Genomic DNA, 16620 nt, shown 5'->3' with positions numbered 1-16620 from the left:
GCGCCGTCACCCAACGAGAAAGGCGGCATTCATTCGCACCATGCTCTGCCGCAGCCGCTTCCTCCGCGGCACGGAAGAGGAGCGGAGCCGCGGCCCGGCTCCGCAGGCGTGGGAGCCGGACGGGGCACGGGGCTCGCGGCGGCGGGAAGGGGCCCGGCGGCCCCGGGAGGCTTGGAGGCGGCGAGAGCAGGGGATGCTCCTTGGCCACCCCGTCCATCCTGGCGGCCCCCTGCTCTCCGGCACGCGGAGGTGGGAGCTGCCAGCTCCCGAGGCTCCCGGGCCCTGGCACCCCTCCTGCAACGTGCTCCCGGCTGCTGGCCTGAGCGGAAAGGCCAGGACAGCCCCAGGGACCTTCAGCTGCCCCGATGGGACGTTGCTCAGAGACGAAGCTGCCCGGCGAGAGCAGCGCCGGGCTCCTGGGCTGCCTCTCTGTGTCTGAGCTGCTGATGCCTTATCAGCGCTCCGGACAACTTGAAAACAGGCAAAGCAGAAAGCCCCCAGATAACGTTATCTCGCCATTCTCTGCGGCTCCCGCTCCTTATCGCAGGTCCCTTTCAGTCCCCTCGAGCGGCGTTAGCCTCGCGGCTGGGCACGCCGCAGGCCCGCAGGAGGGACGCGGCTCTGGCGAGGGCTTTTCCCCCCGACGCATCGCCGCACGGAGCAGGGGCTGCGGGCCAGAGAGCGGGACCCAGCCTGGCCACGGCCACGTGCGCCCCGGCGGGCGAGGAGCAGCCTCCGGGCAGAGCCGACGGAGGAGGAAACTCCACAGGGAGTTTTCTTCCTCCCACCGTACGCAAGGGCATTGTGTGAGCCCGGTCCAGCCCTGGCGGGAGCTCCGGGACCGCCAGCTCCTGGCCCAGGACAGACGGAGAGCATCCCGGCGCGGCGGGCCGGGCCGCCCCGGTGGGCGCCACCGGCCTCCTGGGAGAGGCTGGGCGGCGGCAGCCGGGGAAGCGGGAAGGAAGCGGAGCCGCCCGGAGCTCGGCCGGCCGGCTGGGGTGGGCCGGCTTCCTGCGCCAGCCGCGGCCCCGCGCGGGCTTCGCCGGCCTTGCGGGCTGGAACAAAACCCGTCTGCTGGCACGAGAGCCTGGGTGACAGCTTGGCCCTTCCGCGACTGCTTCCACCCTCGCCGGCACCTTGGGACTGCAGAGCTCCCAGGCCCTGGGGACGGAGCAGCGCGGCTCCGGCTGCAGCTCCGGACCCCACGTGCAGCGAGGGATGCCTGGAGGCCGGGAGCAGCCCCGGCTCGCACGGTCCTGCCGCACAGCCGAGCCCCGGGACAGGCGCCGGGGCCCCGCAGGTCCCTGCTAGCGGGGACGCGCTGCCGGGGCCACGTTCAGCCCTTGCGCAGGGGAGGCGAGGAGCGGGCCCCGGCACGGCACGGCCCAGCCTGGCACGGCACGGCACGGCCCGGCAGCTTCACCCGCTCCCCCGGCTCTCCCAGCTGCAGCATCCGTGCGGCCACAAGATGGCACGGCAAGCCCTCCGACGGCCGCGGGCGGGCGGGCGCCGCTGCGGCTGCCCCGGACCGGGACCTGCCCCGGGTCTGCCTCGGGACCTGCTCCTGCCCGGGACCTGGCCCGGGACCCGCCCAGCTCCTGCCCTGGGATCTGCTCTGGGACCTGCCCTGGGATCCGCCCTGCTCCTGCCCGGGACCTGCCCCTGTTCCTGCCCTGGGATCTGCCCCGGACCTGCCCTGGGACCTGACCCAGGACCTGCCCTGGGATCTGCCCTGCTCCTGCCCTGGGATCTGCTCCGGGACCTGCCCCTGCTGCTCTTGCTCCTGCCCTCGGACCTTCCCTGCCCTGCTTCTGCCCCAGGATCTACCCCGGGACCTACCCCAGGACCTGCCCTTCTGCTCCTGCTCCTGCCCGCTCCTGGCCCGCTGCCGCCCGGGGACGTCGCTCTGCAGCGGGGCTCTCGCAGCCCCCCGGTGCCAGCTGGGCACGGGGGCAGGGGAAGGGCCGTGGGGCGTTCTGCGCCCGGCCGCACCGCGGAGCCGGTCACGCAGCTGGGACGACCGAGGGACTCACTGGGCGGCCACGGGGCGGGGGGGGATCGGTTCACGCTTCTGAACAGCAGCGGGGAAAATTATTTCACAAAGTGAGAAGTGAAGGGCCTCACAGTTAATTGAGCATCTCGGTGGTTTTTCCCTAGAAATTGGCAGGTACAAGTGTTTCTTTCCCATACACGAGGTGGAAATGCACACTCAAACCTGCTTCTCATCGCCCTCTCTGCGCATCTTCCTGCACAAAGCTGACCTTTACGTTTTCTATCTCATTTATCACTTACCTCCGTCAAGAACAGCAATCTGCCTCTGCAGCCACTCCGGAGGCTGAACAGCACCGTTAGCAGACAGAGCCCTTTTCAAAACCAGCTGCCTAATGGATTATGGTTAATCAAGTGTCATTTATCCCATCCGCATCCTGTGTTACGCTAATTAACAGTGGAAATTTGCTAGATTTGAAAATCGCCAGAGGGGAAGGGAGAGGGGGACACGGAGGGCAAGTCGGTCAGGAAGAACCTGGGAGAGGGTGGTGGTGCTCGCGGTGCGCTGAGCAAGGAGCCCGAGGGCCCCGGGGCCCTGCGGTGGGAATGGCTCGCAGTGATTTACCAGCAGAGGGGCCCAGTGAGATGCACCCTGCCCGAGGCCCCTCTCCATGCGGGACACCCCCCCCCCCCCCCCGCAGGGGCTTTTCCCTTGCAACCCCAAATCACAAAATCCTGCTGTCCTGATGGTGCGTTCGGGATGCAGGGGCTTGGTGGGAGCAGCCGGCTGACACAAGGAGGGTGGGAACAGCTCCGTTTGCCAGATTTCCCACAAAAGCAGCCAGCGCTAACAGTGGAGAGCTCGGCTCTTTCTAGGAAGCTGAACTCAAACCACAAATCTCAGTTTTCCCCCAATCCCGGATCCCACCCACTTGAGGTACCATCACCCGCAGGACCAGTGTGCCCCTGTCCCGCCACGCTGCCAGCTGCTGCCTGCGGCTCAAGGTTTTGCCCTATTTTACTGGGAAGTAACTTTTTTTAATTAGCCAAGATGTACGTAAGATTAAGTTCTAACTAGGAAAACAAACAACTGAAGCAGTGAGAATGAGCAGAGCTTTCGTTCAGCGGAGTCCAGGAAAGATTTCTGACTATTTGTCATCTTAATTGACATGTAGCCTAGTAGTAACTCCCTAAAGGGCAATAAGAGATTCACTGTAAAGCTGCAGAAGAAACGGTTTCAGGGAGTTAAACCATGCCAGAAAAATCTGGGAGTTGCCAGAATGCTAAAGCAGCTGCCCCTGTTCGGAACCGTAACCAGTTTCACTGAAAAAGCAGCACAACGAAGCAAAACTTTCCTTTGATCAAGTCTCATTTTAATGAGTGCAGGTTCCTAGGAAGCAAACAGTATGTATTTTTGTTATATTGCAAAGAAGCTAGTACAGAAAATCTAAAAAAAATAAACAAAATAAATATCTTCCCTGTTTATTTCTCCCCAAGTTCATAGCACTAGGTTGACCTGAAAACAATATGAATTTTCCACTGTGTCTGGACAGTTGGTAGGAAAAAAAAAAAAAAACAGATTTTGGTTTTTTTTAATGCAATTGTCTATATGGTTTCAAAGAGGTCAGAAAAATCAGGAGAACCACCGATGAAACTCTTCCTCATCAGCGTCGGTAAACAGTTTCCACGCCGGCAGTCTGTGCTCTTCCAGCTCCTCTAGCATCTCCGTTGGGACCCTTCAGCGGAGCAGAGCCGCATCTTCTCCCTGGGGGTGCTGCAAGGCAGGAAGGGCCGGCGTGACCGCGGAGCCCGGCGCCCAGGGCCTCGCGAGCGGGGCAGCTCGGGCATCACGCAGGGCTCGGCCGCCCTTCCCGGGCTTTCCCCTGAAACCAGCTAGTCCCGGATTTCCTGCAGAAAGGAAGCAGGGAATCCGGCCACACGTTTCGGGGGCTGATGCAGCAGCTAAAGCATCCACGGGTTTCGACTACAGAAGAAGCACGTTGGCTCCTGCCTTAGGTAAGGAGCAGCCGCGGCGGGGCGGCGGGCGGCCGGGCTGCTCCTCGCGGGCAGAATGACAAAACGCGGCGTGGGCGTCCGCGAGGCCGCACGACCGACAGCCGGGCTGGAGAAACCGCCAGGCCCGGGCCGTCGCGCGGGGTCGGCTCGGCCCCCCAAGCCCGGGGCACCGTGCACCCCCGGATGGCCAGTGACCCCCCTCCAGCACCCCGGGGTGCTGCGCAGACACCACGGCGAGGCTCCGGGCACCCCGCGGTACCCGGCGACGCCCCCAGCCCTCGGGGCTGTTCCCCTCCCGTCGGGGCCGGGGTTACCTGAGCTCCGCGGGCGCCGGGCGGGGGCCGTCGGGAGCCGCCCCAGCCCCAGCCCCAGCCCTGCCGCAGGAGGTGCTGCAGGAGGCGGCCGGGGCCGGGCGGCGGCGGCGGCGGCGCGGGCGGCGGGTCCCCCCCAGCGGGGCGGCGCGGGGCCGGCGCGGGGGCGGCGGCGGCGGGGGCCGCCCCGGGCCGGCGCGGGGGCTCCGCCGCCAGCTCCCGGCGCCAGAGGTAGGGGGAGCGGCGGACGCCCATGAGCAGCCCCGAGGCGCGTCCCACCGTGTGGTACCGGGGGCTGGCGACGTGCTTGTACCAGGCTCCGGCCGGCGCCGCCGGCAGCATCAGCCCCAGCAGCACCAGGGCCCCCCAGGCGCCCCCCGACAGCTGCGGCCGCGCCATGGCGCCGGGCTCCGACGGGCGGGCGGCAGCCGCGTCCCGGCGGCCCCCGGCCCGGGGCTGCCCTGCGACGCTGCCCCGCGCCCGCGCCCCGCCGCTTTATAACGGCGCCGGCAGCGGCCGCCCCGCAGGCTCCGCCCCGGGCAGCCCCGACGGCCCCGCTGCCAGCCCCGGCCCCGGCCCCTCCCAGCCCGCCGCCCCTGCGCGGCCCCCCGCCTCCCCCCCGACGGCCCCGAGCGTCGCCCCGGCATCCCCCGGCACCTTCCCCACGGCCCCGGGGAACCCTCTGCAGCCCCGAGCGTCCTCCCTGCAGCCCTGAGCATCTCCCGGGCAGCCCCCCAGCACCGCCCCGGTGGCCCCAAGCATCGCCCCCACAGCCCCAAGCATCCTCCTCGCTGCAACCCCAACCCCCCTCCCCATGGCCCCGAGCAGCCCCCCTGCCACCCCGAGCGTTGCCCAGCTGCCCCGAGCATTGCTCCAGCAGCCCCAAGGACTCTCTAGGCAGCCCTGACCACCCCCCTCCCCCGCCCCAGCCCCAGGCATCCTCACCGCAGCCCCAAACATCCTCCCCGTGGCCCTGAGCAGGCCCCCACCATCTGAGCAGCCCCCCCAGCCCCAAGCATCACCCCTGAAGCCCCCAGCTCCTCCCCCAGTCCTGAGAATCCCCTCTGCAGCCCCGAGCATCCTCCTGGCAGCCCCAGCAGCCTTTCCTCGGATGGTCTCCTCCCCAGCTGTGAACCCCAGATTCGCTGCTTGGCGACTGGGAAAAGTACTCTTGAGGAAGCATAAGTAAGAATAAATTGCTGTGATTTACAGCAAAACAAACCCTGAGGGTGTAGCAGACTTCGAGGTGGGCGATTCCAGCTGAAGCTCTGCTTTTGTGCCCTGTCTCGGAGCAGAGATGCTGCTGCTTCTGGGAGGGGGCACACGGCACACGCGTGCCTCGGTGAACACACGTCTGTGGCACATCGGCCGTCTGTCCGGCCGCGTGGAGCAGGACGGGCTCTCGGCCACCTCCCTATAACCCATGAAATGGGTAAAACCTGCAGTTCTCTCCTGTCTGCTCAGCTCTCCAGCCTCCAGCTCATGCTGCCGACTGAAGTCGTGTGGCCACAGGATGTTTTACTTGCAGGCGTTGCGAGAGGTGGGTCGGGAGCGGGTCGCCCCGCTCCCCCCGCAGCTCGGGGGCCTGCAGCCGCTTCGCCCTTTTACTGCAACTGCCAGCAGCTCAGGAGCAGCTCAGTTTTGACTCAGTTTTGAGGCAGTGCTGCTCGCCCTCCTCTTCTGCAACCCAGGTCTCCTCAAAGAGGTTATTACTATTAATTTTGCCCTTCCAGCCACGTGACTCTTCCCCCCAGATTGCTACAGTAAAACCAAGTAGGTCAAACACATGCTCACTAGGGAGCAATTCCAATTCCACTTGTTTATTAGCCTTGTTTATTGGCTTTATAGGACTAAATCATTTCTTCTCTTCAGGCCACATAATAACTTGATTAATTTTGTTCTCAGCATCGTGTGTGCTCCTAGGTATCTATTCCACCTCTCTTGTTGCTATTGTTTACAATATTTATCTGGTTATTATACTGATTTTTACAGGCCAGATCTGGCAGTGGGGACAGACACACGGGAGTGCACACGGGGCCGGGACGCGAGAGCTTCGCCTTTCGCAGGCTCCACCGAGGCGCGCTCCAGCTCTCGAGGAAAGCGCCGGCCCGCGGACGTCGCGGCTGAGACGAAGGGTTTGCTCTAGTGCCGGGGACGGAGTGCGGCCAGCGAGCGCTGGGCGCGCAGGAGCCTGTCATGCTGCTCACGCTCAAGCCGCAACCTCGTCCTGCTGCATGAGCAGCGTCCAGGCAGGGAGCCGAGCAAAAAGGGGCTGAGAGGCAGGCGGGGAAGGAGAGAAAAGCCCAGAGCAGCACAGAGGCACGGGCAGGCGCGAGAGGCCGCAGCAGACTCTCACGGTGTTGCCTGTTCTCGGTATGAGCCAGTGAAAACCAATTCCTCGCCCGTAAGGGGGGTGCTGCCCTGATGCTACGGGTGCACCCGAGATGAACAGCTCTTGCACAGGAATCAGACCCAGATGGTCAAATCCATCCCCGGCAGAACTTCTTGGAAGCAGCGACGTTTACAGCGCAGCCGACTCCGGGCTCCCAGCCTCCCCCGGGGAAGCTCGCTGGCGGCTGGGCTGTTTTCATCACATGTGGAGAGCTTCGGAAATTGTGAACAGCCTCTGCTCGCTCCTGTTTTAACAGCATCATTAATGAACGGCGCGGGGAGAGCGCGCGGGCAGCCCCACCATGTCGCAAACCCCGCCGCACCACCGGACCGGCACCGTCCTAGAGACCTTCCGGCACTGCCTTCTCCTTGTATTTTTGGCTTAACTTGAAAAACTTCTCATGCTGATAGAGTCGCCGGGAACTGAGCTGAGCTCCCGCGCGGCGGCTGAGTCCCGGGTACGAGCCAGCTTGCTGTGTCTCTAAAGCACTTTGAAATCCTCCAGGCTGATACATTAAGACTCCGGATCTCTAACAGAGTGTACGTTTCCTCTCCCAAGTACTTTTAAGTATCTTTCAGACAAAAGAGCTGGCGAGCAATTTGTCGTCTATTTATATTCTAAGTAACTAAAACATAATTTTAGCATTCCCTCTTGCCCTTGCAGAAGCTGGCGTTACTGCTGACACCACAGCTACCTAAGCAGATCAGCGAACACATCCCAGCGCCCCGCTCCGAGGTGCTCTTCACGCCAATAACTCCCCCAGGAGCACAAAATCCCTGGTTTGACAGATAAAAGACAGAAAGCATTTGAGCAAAATCCTCACTCCTCTGAAATCAGTGCAAGTTTTCTACAGACTCCATCAAGATTAAGCTTCCAGCCTTACTTGCCACTTCTCAAAGCTGCAGATTCTTGTTTTCCCCAGAGTGGGGTCTAGCCGATGTCAAATACTTCTGAAAATCCCACTTTTATGTTTTTATTTTAGAAACACAGTTAGCGCCAGCATCACATTTACCAACATGGATACTGAAGCAAAACTTTGCTCAGCTACGGCACTGTAGATTCCGATGAGCCTTTAATGATGATATTCCAAATTTGTAGAGGTGGAGTGTGACCTAAGCATGCAGCACTTGTATGGGAAAGATTTAAGGTCTTTTTCTTTTATTTCAGAAGAAAATTTAGCTCCTTGAGGGAGGAAGCTGCCACTCGTGGAACGGGCAGTGGCGACGCATTTGCGCCCGGGGGCTTGTGGCCGGCTGGATGCGGGGAGAGCCGCTCCACCAGGGTTTGAGCTGAGAAGCCACCGCGTGAACCAGGCCTGCAGTCTGCAAATACTGCATGGGGGGAGCAGGGCTGGGGGCGAGGAGGGCGAGCAGCCGGAGGGGGAATGCCTCGAGCCCCTGCCATTGCGTCGGCCGAGCTCTCCCGTCAGAGCCCTGCCTCTGCCCGACGTACTGCGCCCTGTGCTCTCACCTCCCACCACACGCATTACTGAACCCAATCAGCGTTTGTGGGTTTTGAGAATGATCTAAATGAATTTGATGGCCCAGAAAGAGGTACTTGAAAAACAAACCGGTGGTGTGGTTTAATGATAGCATTTTCCACATTTTTATTATAATGACTCTGGTTTTTATTGGAAGGTTAGCGACTCATCTGAGCATGAAAACAAAGCAATTTGAGAGGCCAGCCCCATGACAGGTCCTCTGGCATGTTTGGTCGTTAAAACTCATTCACTGTCTGGTACTTCTTGGCCATTTGGGCTCTGCGGCATCTCCAGGCGGAAGGAGAGCGGGAGGCTGAGAGCAGCATCGCTTTGGCCGAGGAGCCTGGTGCTTGCTCTAGGAACCTGCCCTGCTCCTGCCTTGGAGCACTCTGCCAGCTCCCAACACCTCTGTAATTGTTACTATCCCCACTTCTCAGGTTGGGAAACTGAGGCTGTGAGAGTTGAAGCAGTTTGCCCCAATCCACACAAGCAAATGGCAGGTCTGGGGAGTACCAAGCCCTCTGCTCCGGGGTCCTTCGCCTGGGACTCCAGCCAGGCCCGGTCACCTTGGCCTGGGAGCAGATCGGGGCTGCTCTTTGAACAGTGTGGAGATTGCCTTGGGAAGATGGGCGCAAAACAGGCAAAACTGAAAAGAAATTCACTCCATGAAACTTCCTGGAGGTGCAAAAAACTGCAAACGAGCCGAAGGCAGCGATTGCACCAGGGATAGCTTTGCAGCTTGGCCTCTGCTCCCACCCACGTGCACAGGTGTGCTCAAACCACTTTGCATATTTTAAAAATTTGTCATGACTGCAGTCTCTCAGAGCTGTAGTTCGGGTGAATGAAAGGCACCAGGTGATAACGCAGCTTGCGGATGGGAGACCCAGGAAGCCGGATGGCACCGGCCCCTTGCTGCGCCGGTGCAAAGCCCCCACTGCTGCAGCCGGCGGTCTCGCAGGGCAGGTTCAGAGCGCTGGGGCTGAGGGTGAAAGTCGAACGTGGCTTGGGTGCCCCCATTCCCCCTCTCCTGCTGCCGCATCGCTGCGGTTCATCCTTCGCCTACTTTCCCCGATTCCCCACGCTGCTGCTCTGAGGCACTGCCGCAACCCTGGGCGTGACTGAAGACTTAACGGGGAGAAAAAAATATTCCCACCTATGTGGCTCAGCAAGCCCTGACGCTTCCCAGCACGCAACCCACTGCTGAGCTTTCTCGGTGAATCAGAGCGAGCGTGTTCTGCTGAGCAGGGTGGATGAGCCACCCGGCGAGCGGGACCAAACAGGTGAACTCAGTCCTGTAGGTACCCGAGCGACAGGCGTCCTGGGTACACAGTCCCAGAAATAACGGGGTTTGCCATTTGCTCCCATCTAGACTTGTCCTTGGGTAATAAATTCAGATTACGGAGTGATTCCTTTTACCTGTGATTCAGAATATGCTGATTAAATGCTATTTCTTTGTACCTCTGAAGTAAAGGAACTGTAGCTGATACAAACAAATTACGATCTCAAGCTGTGAGGCAAGATGCACCTTGACTCCGCGATGAAGCCTTCTGCCTATCTTGGTGGCTCTAAAGAGAAGGAGGAAACAATAAGTGGTGTTTCCTAATGTTTTAAAGCTTCTTATTAGAGTACATTAAATTAATTCTTTTACTCCTAAAAAATGACTTGTCACTATTCTTAGGCTCATGTATTATTTTAAGAGACTTTTTCCAGGGTCCAGTCACATGGAAGTTAAACAGCAAGCGCTAAATTCTCCGAAGGATAATAAACTCGCTCAAATTGCTTCGCTAATGGAACAGAGAGCACTGTAAATGTCACATACGATATAACAAGAGGAGTGGAAACCTTTGCAGGAAACGATGGATCCATTAGCACTAAGTTAAAAAAAAAAGGTAGACTAGCAATACTTTTGCATAGTTTTATGTAGCTTGCCATTCAAAGCCAAATGAACTTATTTGTTCCCTGATTCTGGAGCTGAACTCACAACACAGCATCCAGCTTCCTAATAACGCACACTCTTACGGCATCGATCATTTAGGATTCCAAAGCCCTTTATAGACAATAATTAAGCCCCAGTACAGGCAGCTGAGTCAGTGGAATTATTTCTGCTTAAAACTGAGGTGCAGAGAGGGAATAACTGAATCACTGACCAGAGACAAAAACTGAGCAGAGGGACAGACCCAAGGTATCTGCTCTAACCACCAAACAGTGCTAATTGATTATGGCCTCTCTCAAGCTTAATGAAGCTGTCCATCGCCTCCCCAGGTAAGAGCACGATCCTGCAGTTTGGACCTGACCCATCCACTTGCTAAGCTGACCCCAGCGGGAAGCTGCCCTGCCTGGAAGCACTGACTGTTATAAATGAGCAGAGCACCGATGGGTCAAGGCCCGTATCTTGCCTCCAACAGCTGCAGTTGGCAGGATATTCAGAAAGTCTCTAAATATCTCATGGGCTGATGTAATGTCAGCAGAGTGCGATTGGGACATGACGTATCAACACCACGGAATCATGACAAAAAAATCACATGGTTGTGATATGACGATGTTGCCTTAGAAAAGGAACAAGGAAGCAGCAAAGAACAAGAAATGAAGTGCGAGTAGAAGAGCAGGAAAAAATGGTAACATCAAATGGAGGTCTCCCGCGAGCTGCTTTCTCAGCCCCCTCCGTTCCATGATTCAGTCTTTCTCCTGGAAGTAATTTACAGTAATGAAAGTGAGCGAATACCCACAGGTGGGAAGTGCAGAGTATATTCGGCTCCAATCCGAAGCATGTTTACTGTAAGGAGGAAGAGTTGTGAGATGAATCTTTTCTTTGACAGCTTTGAGATCTCTTAACCAAATCCCCCACAGACCTGAAGTGCTCTCTTATTTTCTTGAAATTTAATTAGTTGAGGCTATATTGTGCACATAATTATATAGATGTAAGTTAATTGGAGTTGAGGGCTTCAAGGCATGTAGCTGAGAACAAAATTTGTCTTTAAACAAATCTGCACAGGTGGAGTATGTTTTGTTTGGCATGAACACTTTGCTGGATTAAGAGCTATATTTGTAAAACCTTCTGAGATATCAGAAAGGAAGCACATTAGCAATCCTATTCCTGCACCAGCACTACAAGTGGAATTGAACATGCCACAGTCATGTTGCAATAATAAGAAGCACAACATCCTACACAGAGGCACGCAATTTTTACCACTATTTAGGCAGTTGTTGTGGGTACGAGATTGACACCCCCAAAATTGAGCAGCAGTCAAAAAAATCAAAGTATTCACAGCAGCATGGTCTGGCTGGTGAGGCACCAAACGAGGAGTCAGGAGCTCTGAGCTGCACTCCCAAATGTATCAGTCATTGGGTACTTGACCTCTACAAATTTCTGAGTCTTAGTACTGCTGACTGCAAAAAGGGAATAAAATTGTATCTCTCCATTTGACAAGCACTTCTGATCACCAGACAGAAGAATTAATATTTGCCAAGTTTAACGCTGGATTGGGTTGAAGCAATGTATTTAAGGCTTGGTTACAGCTCCCAGTTTCACAGATGCTCCTACCCTGCTCAGATCCTCGTGGAGCTCTGGCCACGGCTGCCCATTTCTTGTCCTGTGTGCCCAAGCGTGAGCTTTCCTCCCCAAACAAAAACTGCAGGCAGCAGCAGCAAGGGAGCTCCTGATGCCGAGCTGCTTTACTTTGGTCCATTTAAGTTAGCTGCCTTAATGTTATTTTAAAGTGGAGCTTTCTTGAGGTCCTTATCCTGTTCTGGGAATTTGCACATTGGCTCTTCACCTTGAAAGCTTAATGCCATCTCTCCCTCCTACTGTTTCTTTGTATTCCCGTCTAGGTACTATATTTTCTGTTTGCTGCACTTATCATGCTCTCATCCTCCAACAAGCTGTTGCTAAAGAAAACATGAGATTAATGTTTATGAATGTCTTAAAATATAACTCCACTTCCCAGCATGTATGTCTCTTCAGACTTCAAGGAATAATTTCCCCTCTCTGTCCATCCCTCCCCCCCATCTTTAAGGAAGCGGTGCTTTTCAGAAAAGCTTTTGTTTCAACTCGGTATTTTGGAAGACAATTTCCCATTCAAATCTGAAATCAAGCACTGTGCAAAGTGTATTATGCAGGTTGGTGAATCAAAGATCTGAAATACCTATATATCCCTCTACAATTAAGCTTTTAAACAGAAAAACATGTTTAAATTTTTTTTAAAAAGTGAACTACTAATGTGATTAGCAATTGTAGACCGGGATATTTTTTAAAAGCAGACAGAGTGAAAAAACTCCATGGACACCTGAGCAGTTTGAAATGACACATATTGGTTTCCTCATACGCAACAGAATAGTTAAGTGATGTCTCAGAGGAAAGCAACGTAGTGTGTTTGGGCTAAACAGTGCTGATTTCCTAGTAACCTAAAATGTTATTTTGAATCTTAGAAATATGGCCTCTGATCTCTAAAGACCATAGATGTTCAGGACCATAATTTTAAACCTGCCTTGAAATGAGGTATGTGACTGAAGTTACAGCTCTAAATAGAAGAGTAAGGGAGTGCACAGTGTAGTCCTAAGAAAAGAGCAGCGTTCGTACACTTACTAGTTTGTCACTATTAACGTTGGCTTTTTAAGCCTTCATATAAAGCACCAGATTTGAGCATCAAATCCAGCAGATATAAAAGCCAGAGCTCCAAGGAATGGATTACGCCCCTATAGATTATTTACTTCACTCCAGACTGCCACACTGTCCTAACTGTAAGACCTGAAATTACAGCAAAAAGTAGTGTCAGATGCGGCTACCACAGTGAGTGGCAGGCTTTAGGTAACACCAGGAGGAGAATAAGGTCTCTGCAAACAGCCCATCCTCTAACTCCTTCCCAGGTAAATGAAACATTTGAGACTTATTCAAAAAATAAGAAGCCCTGAGAAAATCATCACTTTAAACAGAAACTTGATCAAACGAAAGCATATGTTACTATTATGCACTAAGTAGCTTCACTACAATGAACCAAATTCGCTTCCAGCTGTGAATGTGAAATTAATCTAAGGCATAACCTTTAGGTCTACACTTTGACAATATTTTGGAGCTAAACTATAAATATTTGATCTGTTGCTCTTCTGAATACAATGGATTTGTTGTGACCATCTGAAAAGTTATCAGCTATTTCAAAGAATATTGCTGATTAAATGATTTGAAAGGTCTTTTTCTTCTGATATTATTATGTGATATTTGGCTAGTAAACATGGAAATTAACTATCACTAGCATTAATATTAACTCTCTGGCAATATTAACTCTGTTCGACAATGCATGGAACTAAGCACCAATCAAGATATTTACAATGCCCACTGAAGCCTAGTTCATTATATATAATTATATTTCTTCATGTTTTTGGGTCATACTTAGTACTAAGATCCAGATTCCATTTGCAGTTAGCAGAGAAGTAAAACAGAAGTCATCAGCAAAGAATGATTCAATCCATTGAAAGAGTACTATAAAACCCACTTTGCGCTGTGAAATAAATTAATCAAAATCCATGACTCACACTAGCAATATCATTTTTCAGAATGGTGATGAGCTGAAAACAAGCTTTGGAGAAAAGTTTGAACGCTGGCTACTTAGCAGTCCTAGTGTTCTGCTTGCTCGAGGTACAGACACTAAGAAAACAGTCGTAAGTTGTATAATGATAATGAAATAGGATAGAGAATTTTTCTTACATTTTACAGGTGTATAAAGTTTTATCAATAGCTATTAAAGTCCTACTTCAAACATATATAGCTACAGTTCACAGGACACCACACAGGGGATTGCTCAAGCCTGGTATGTGACAGTTCAATGGAGCAAGTACAAGAAGCAAGAGTTCAAAGAAACCTAACTTTTGCTGTGGGCTGTATGGCAGCTTGCCAGATGCTTGGGGACTGGATTTGTTTCGTTCATCTTACGGCTACATGTAGAGAACCTGGTCTCCCAGTTTGCACTTGAAGGATTAATAACCTTACAGGCTGTTCACTTAAAATAAACTTCCTGGTTCCACCTTAAAACTGAGAGCTCAGTGAAACTGGGGAATCTTACTGGCAAGAAAAAAAATAGTCCAATTTTAATGGCTCATGGAGTTTAGCTTCAACATTAAAGGAACATGAAACCTTCAGCAGCTCCCCTTTCTCACACTGATTATAGTAAATATCATCTTGGAAGGGGAAAATGTTCTAACTCATCAGATGTCGGGACGGTTGCCTGTAAAGCCATCGCAGCACTCTGCAAAATAGCCAAGTGCTTCCTTTCACCAGAATGCCCCAAACACTGTTTACAGGAAAAACATACTTGTATGAATGTGCTTGGCAGGAGTAGGTGCTCAGCTCTGGCCAGCCATGAGTTCTGGCGAGCGACACGGATCAGTTCCTACTGCCGTAACAGAGAAGCTCCGAGTGAAATCTCGAAGTGCAAACCGTGGTTCGGCCCGTTTGTTTTGTCACAATGTTCACTGTGATGAGTAATGTCACTTTTAAGCCTAATTATGCAGGTGCATTTATTATCCTATACTTGGCCATATCACTGGGGTACTTGCGTAATTTCACAGACGAGTGACACTTAAGACAGCACATTACTGTCAGCAGCCTCCATCTCATTTCATGCTAATTGCTCTCCAAAATTGTGTGATGCAGCTTTGACATGAAAACATTTTCAACAGTGTCATTAACTTAGGGGGGCACATTTCCTGAAGTAATTACAGCCAACATCCTCAGTCATTCCTAATTATTTAATACAGCTCCACCCTACCCACACTTTAGTGTCGATTACCAAAAAGACATATATTATCTACTCTCTAATTGGAAGTGTGATAAATGGGTCACTTCAAGAGAAAGTAAATATTACCTGTTGTATCCAGTGACTCAAAACGTTCAATTATTTAGTTTTTCTGTTGGCCAAAATACTTATCTAACTTATAACTTTATTTATTTTACATCACAAGTATTCCTAAATGCTACTGGTGTTGAACTAGACAACATTATGATACATTTTAATGAACTAGCTGTATTTTATATGTTCCTTTTTCCGAAAATCATTTATGCATCACAGAAAAATGGTTTCTTTCAACTTAAATGACAAAGAATTTTAGCTCAAAAGAAAGCAGATCTGAATGATTCAGATGTTGCTAATCCAACCTTCCAAATAGCCATGATGCACAAGACAGTAGCTCCCTGGAATTTACCATAAATTTTAATGTGTAATTTATCATGTTTTATTTCCATTTCCCTTCCTAGAAAAATTTTTTGGAGATGTTTCATCTTCCTGAAGTTACAATATTGTGCCCCTGAGTAACCTAAGCGTGGACTGTTTACCTGCTTCACTGAGGCGTCTTGCGCTCTGGAATGATTCTTCATTCGTCCTGTAATAACAGGTTTGCAGGTCAGGGGAGGAGTCTGCAAAGAATTGGACTATTTTGTCATTTCTAGGGCAGCTGGCAGCCTTTGACTCAAGGGACAAGACTCCGGCCAGGTTTGCTAACCGGAGTGACGTGGTGCTCGTCTGGTGACACGCTTGATGACGTGGCAGAACAGGCCCTCACGCCGAGATCTCTGGGTTTTGTGATACTTGGGGAATAGAAGCAAAACTTGTGTTTTAAGGCACTAGATCTGATTTTTCATATTTGGAAGAGAATCCAGCACAGGTTACGCAGTGGGAACGCAGGAGGAAAGAATAGGTAACCACAGAAGTTTGAAAAAAGTGTTTCGTCACGTCTGTGCTGCGTGGAAACAAGTTTCCGCAGTTTTTTGCTTTACTTTCAGAGGAACATGGCTGCTGCGGCCCCGTCCTCGGCGCTGCTAGAGCACCCTCTCCCGTCTGAGGGGCCGCACTCCCGGCCCCGAGGCCCCAGGCCCCGCGGCCGCCAGCCCGGCCCGCAGCGAGCGCCCGCCGAACCGCCGCTCACGTTCACCCGCGCCGCAGACCCCGGCCGCCGCCAGGCGCTCGGGTCCCCAGCGCCTCCGTCGCCGTCTGCAGCACGTCTCCCACGGACGCGCTAGCTGCCTCCGTCCTTCGCCCCGCACAGAGGCCGCAGCGCCCCCCGGCACCGCTCGACCGGGCCGGGCCGGGCCGGGCCGAGCGGCGCCGCCCGACGCCTCCCCAGGGGCTTCCCGCCTTCACAGGAGACCAGCGAGCGGCAGCTAGAGGGACGCCGACCGCGGTGGGCGCTCTTGGCAGCGCTTCTCCGTGATAGATCGAGCACAGCCGGCGCGGCGCGAGGCGCTAGGGGCGCTCTAGGCTGCCTCTCTATGGTCGGGTGCTGAAGGAAGTGCGGACTGACGTAAAGAGGAGCGGCGATCAGCGAGCTGACGGGTCGCTCTAGCCGCGGGCTCTATGGTCAGCCTAGGCCGGCGCGACGCGAGGAGGCCGGCTCTCTATGGTCAGAGGCCGGGAGGAGCGTCGCGCGGCGGGCCGGGCGGCGCTCTA

General features: G+C 54.0%; 1 protein-coding gene and 1 long non-coding RNA gene across 3 annotated transcripts; both read right to left on the bottom strand.

The window, feature by feature from the left end:
• Positions 1 to 3340: 3340 nt before the first annotated feature.
• NPW (neuropeptide W) lies at positions 3341 to 4772 on the bottom strand. Its single transcript, XM_062588433.1, has 2 exons — positions 4320 to 4772; positions 3341 to 3763 (listed from the first exon to the last, which is right to left on the bottom strand). Exons 1-2 carry the CDS (start codon positions 4713 to 4715, stop codon positions 3728 to 3730), a joined length of 432 nt encoding a protein of 143 aa, XP_062444417.1. The 5' UTR covers positions 4716 to 4772; the 3' UTR covers positions 3341 to 3727.
• Positions 4773 to 6137: 1365 nt separating this feature from the next.
• LOC134147488 (uncharacterized) lies at positions 6138 to 16434 on the bottom strand. Of its 2 annotated transcripts, XR_009960015.1 has the most exons (3): positions 15510 to 16434; positions 9605 to 9753; positions 6138 to 7484 (listed from the first exon to the last, which is right to left on the bottom strand). It is a non-coding gene; the product is annotated as an uncharacterized LOC134147488 (long non-coding RNA). The 2 variants fall into 2 exon arrangements; XR_009960014.1 differs by lacking the exon at positions 6138 to 7484 and having other exon boundaries at positions 8298 to 9753.
• Positions 16435 to 16620: the final 186 nt, after the last annotated feature.

This window comes from Rhea pennata, chromosome 15, assembly GCF_028389875.1.
Source record: "Rhea pennata isolate bPtePen1 chromosome 15, bPtePen1.pri, whole genome shotgun sequence".
NCBI classification, from domain to species: Eukaryota; Metazoa; Chordata; class Aves; order Rheiformes; family Rheidae; genus Rhea; species Rhea pennata.
Note: the sequence above shows the minus strand (reverse complement) of the source record. Positions and strands in the feature narration are given on the sequence as shown.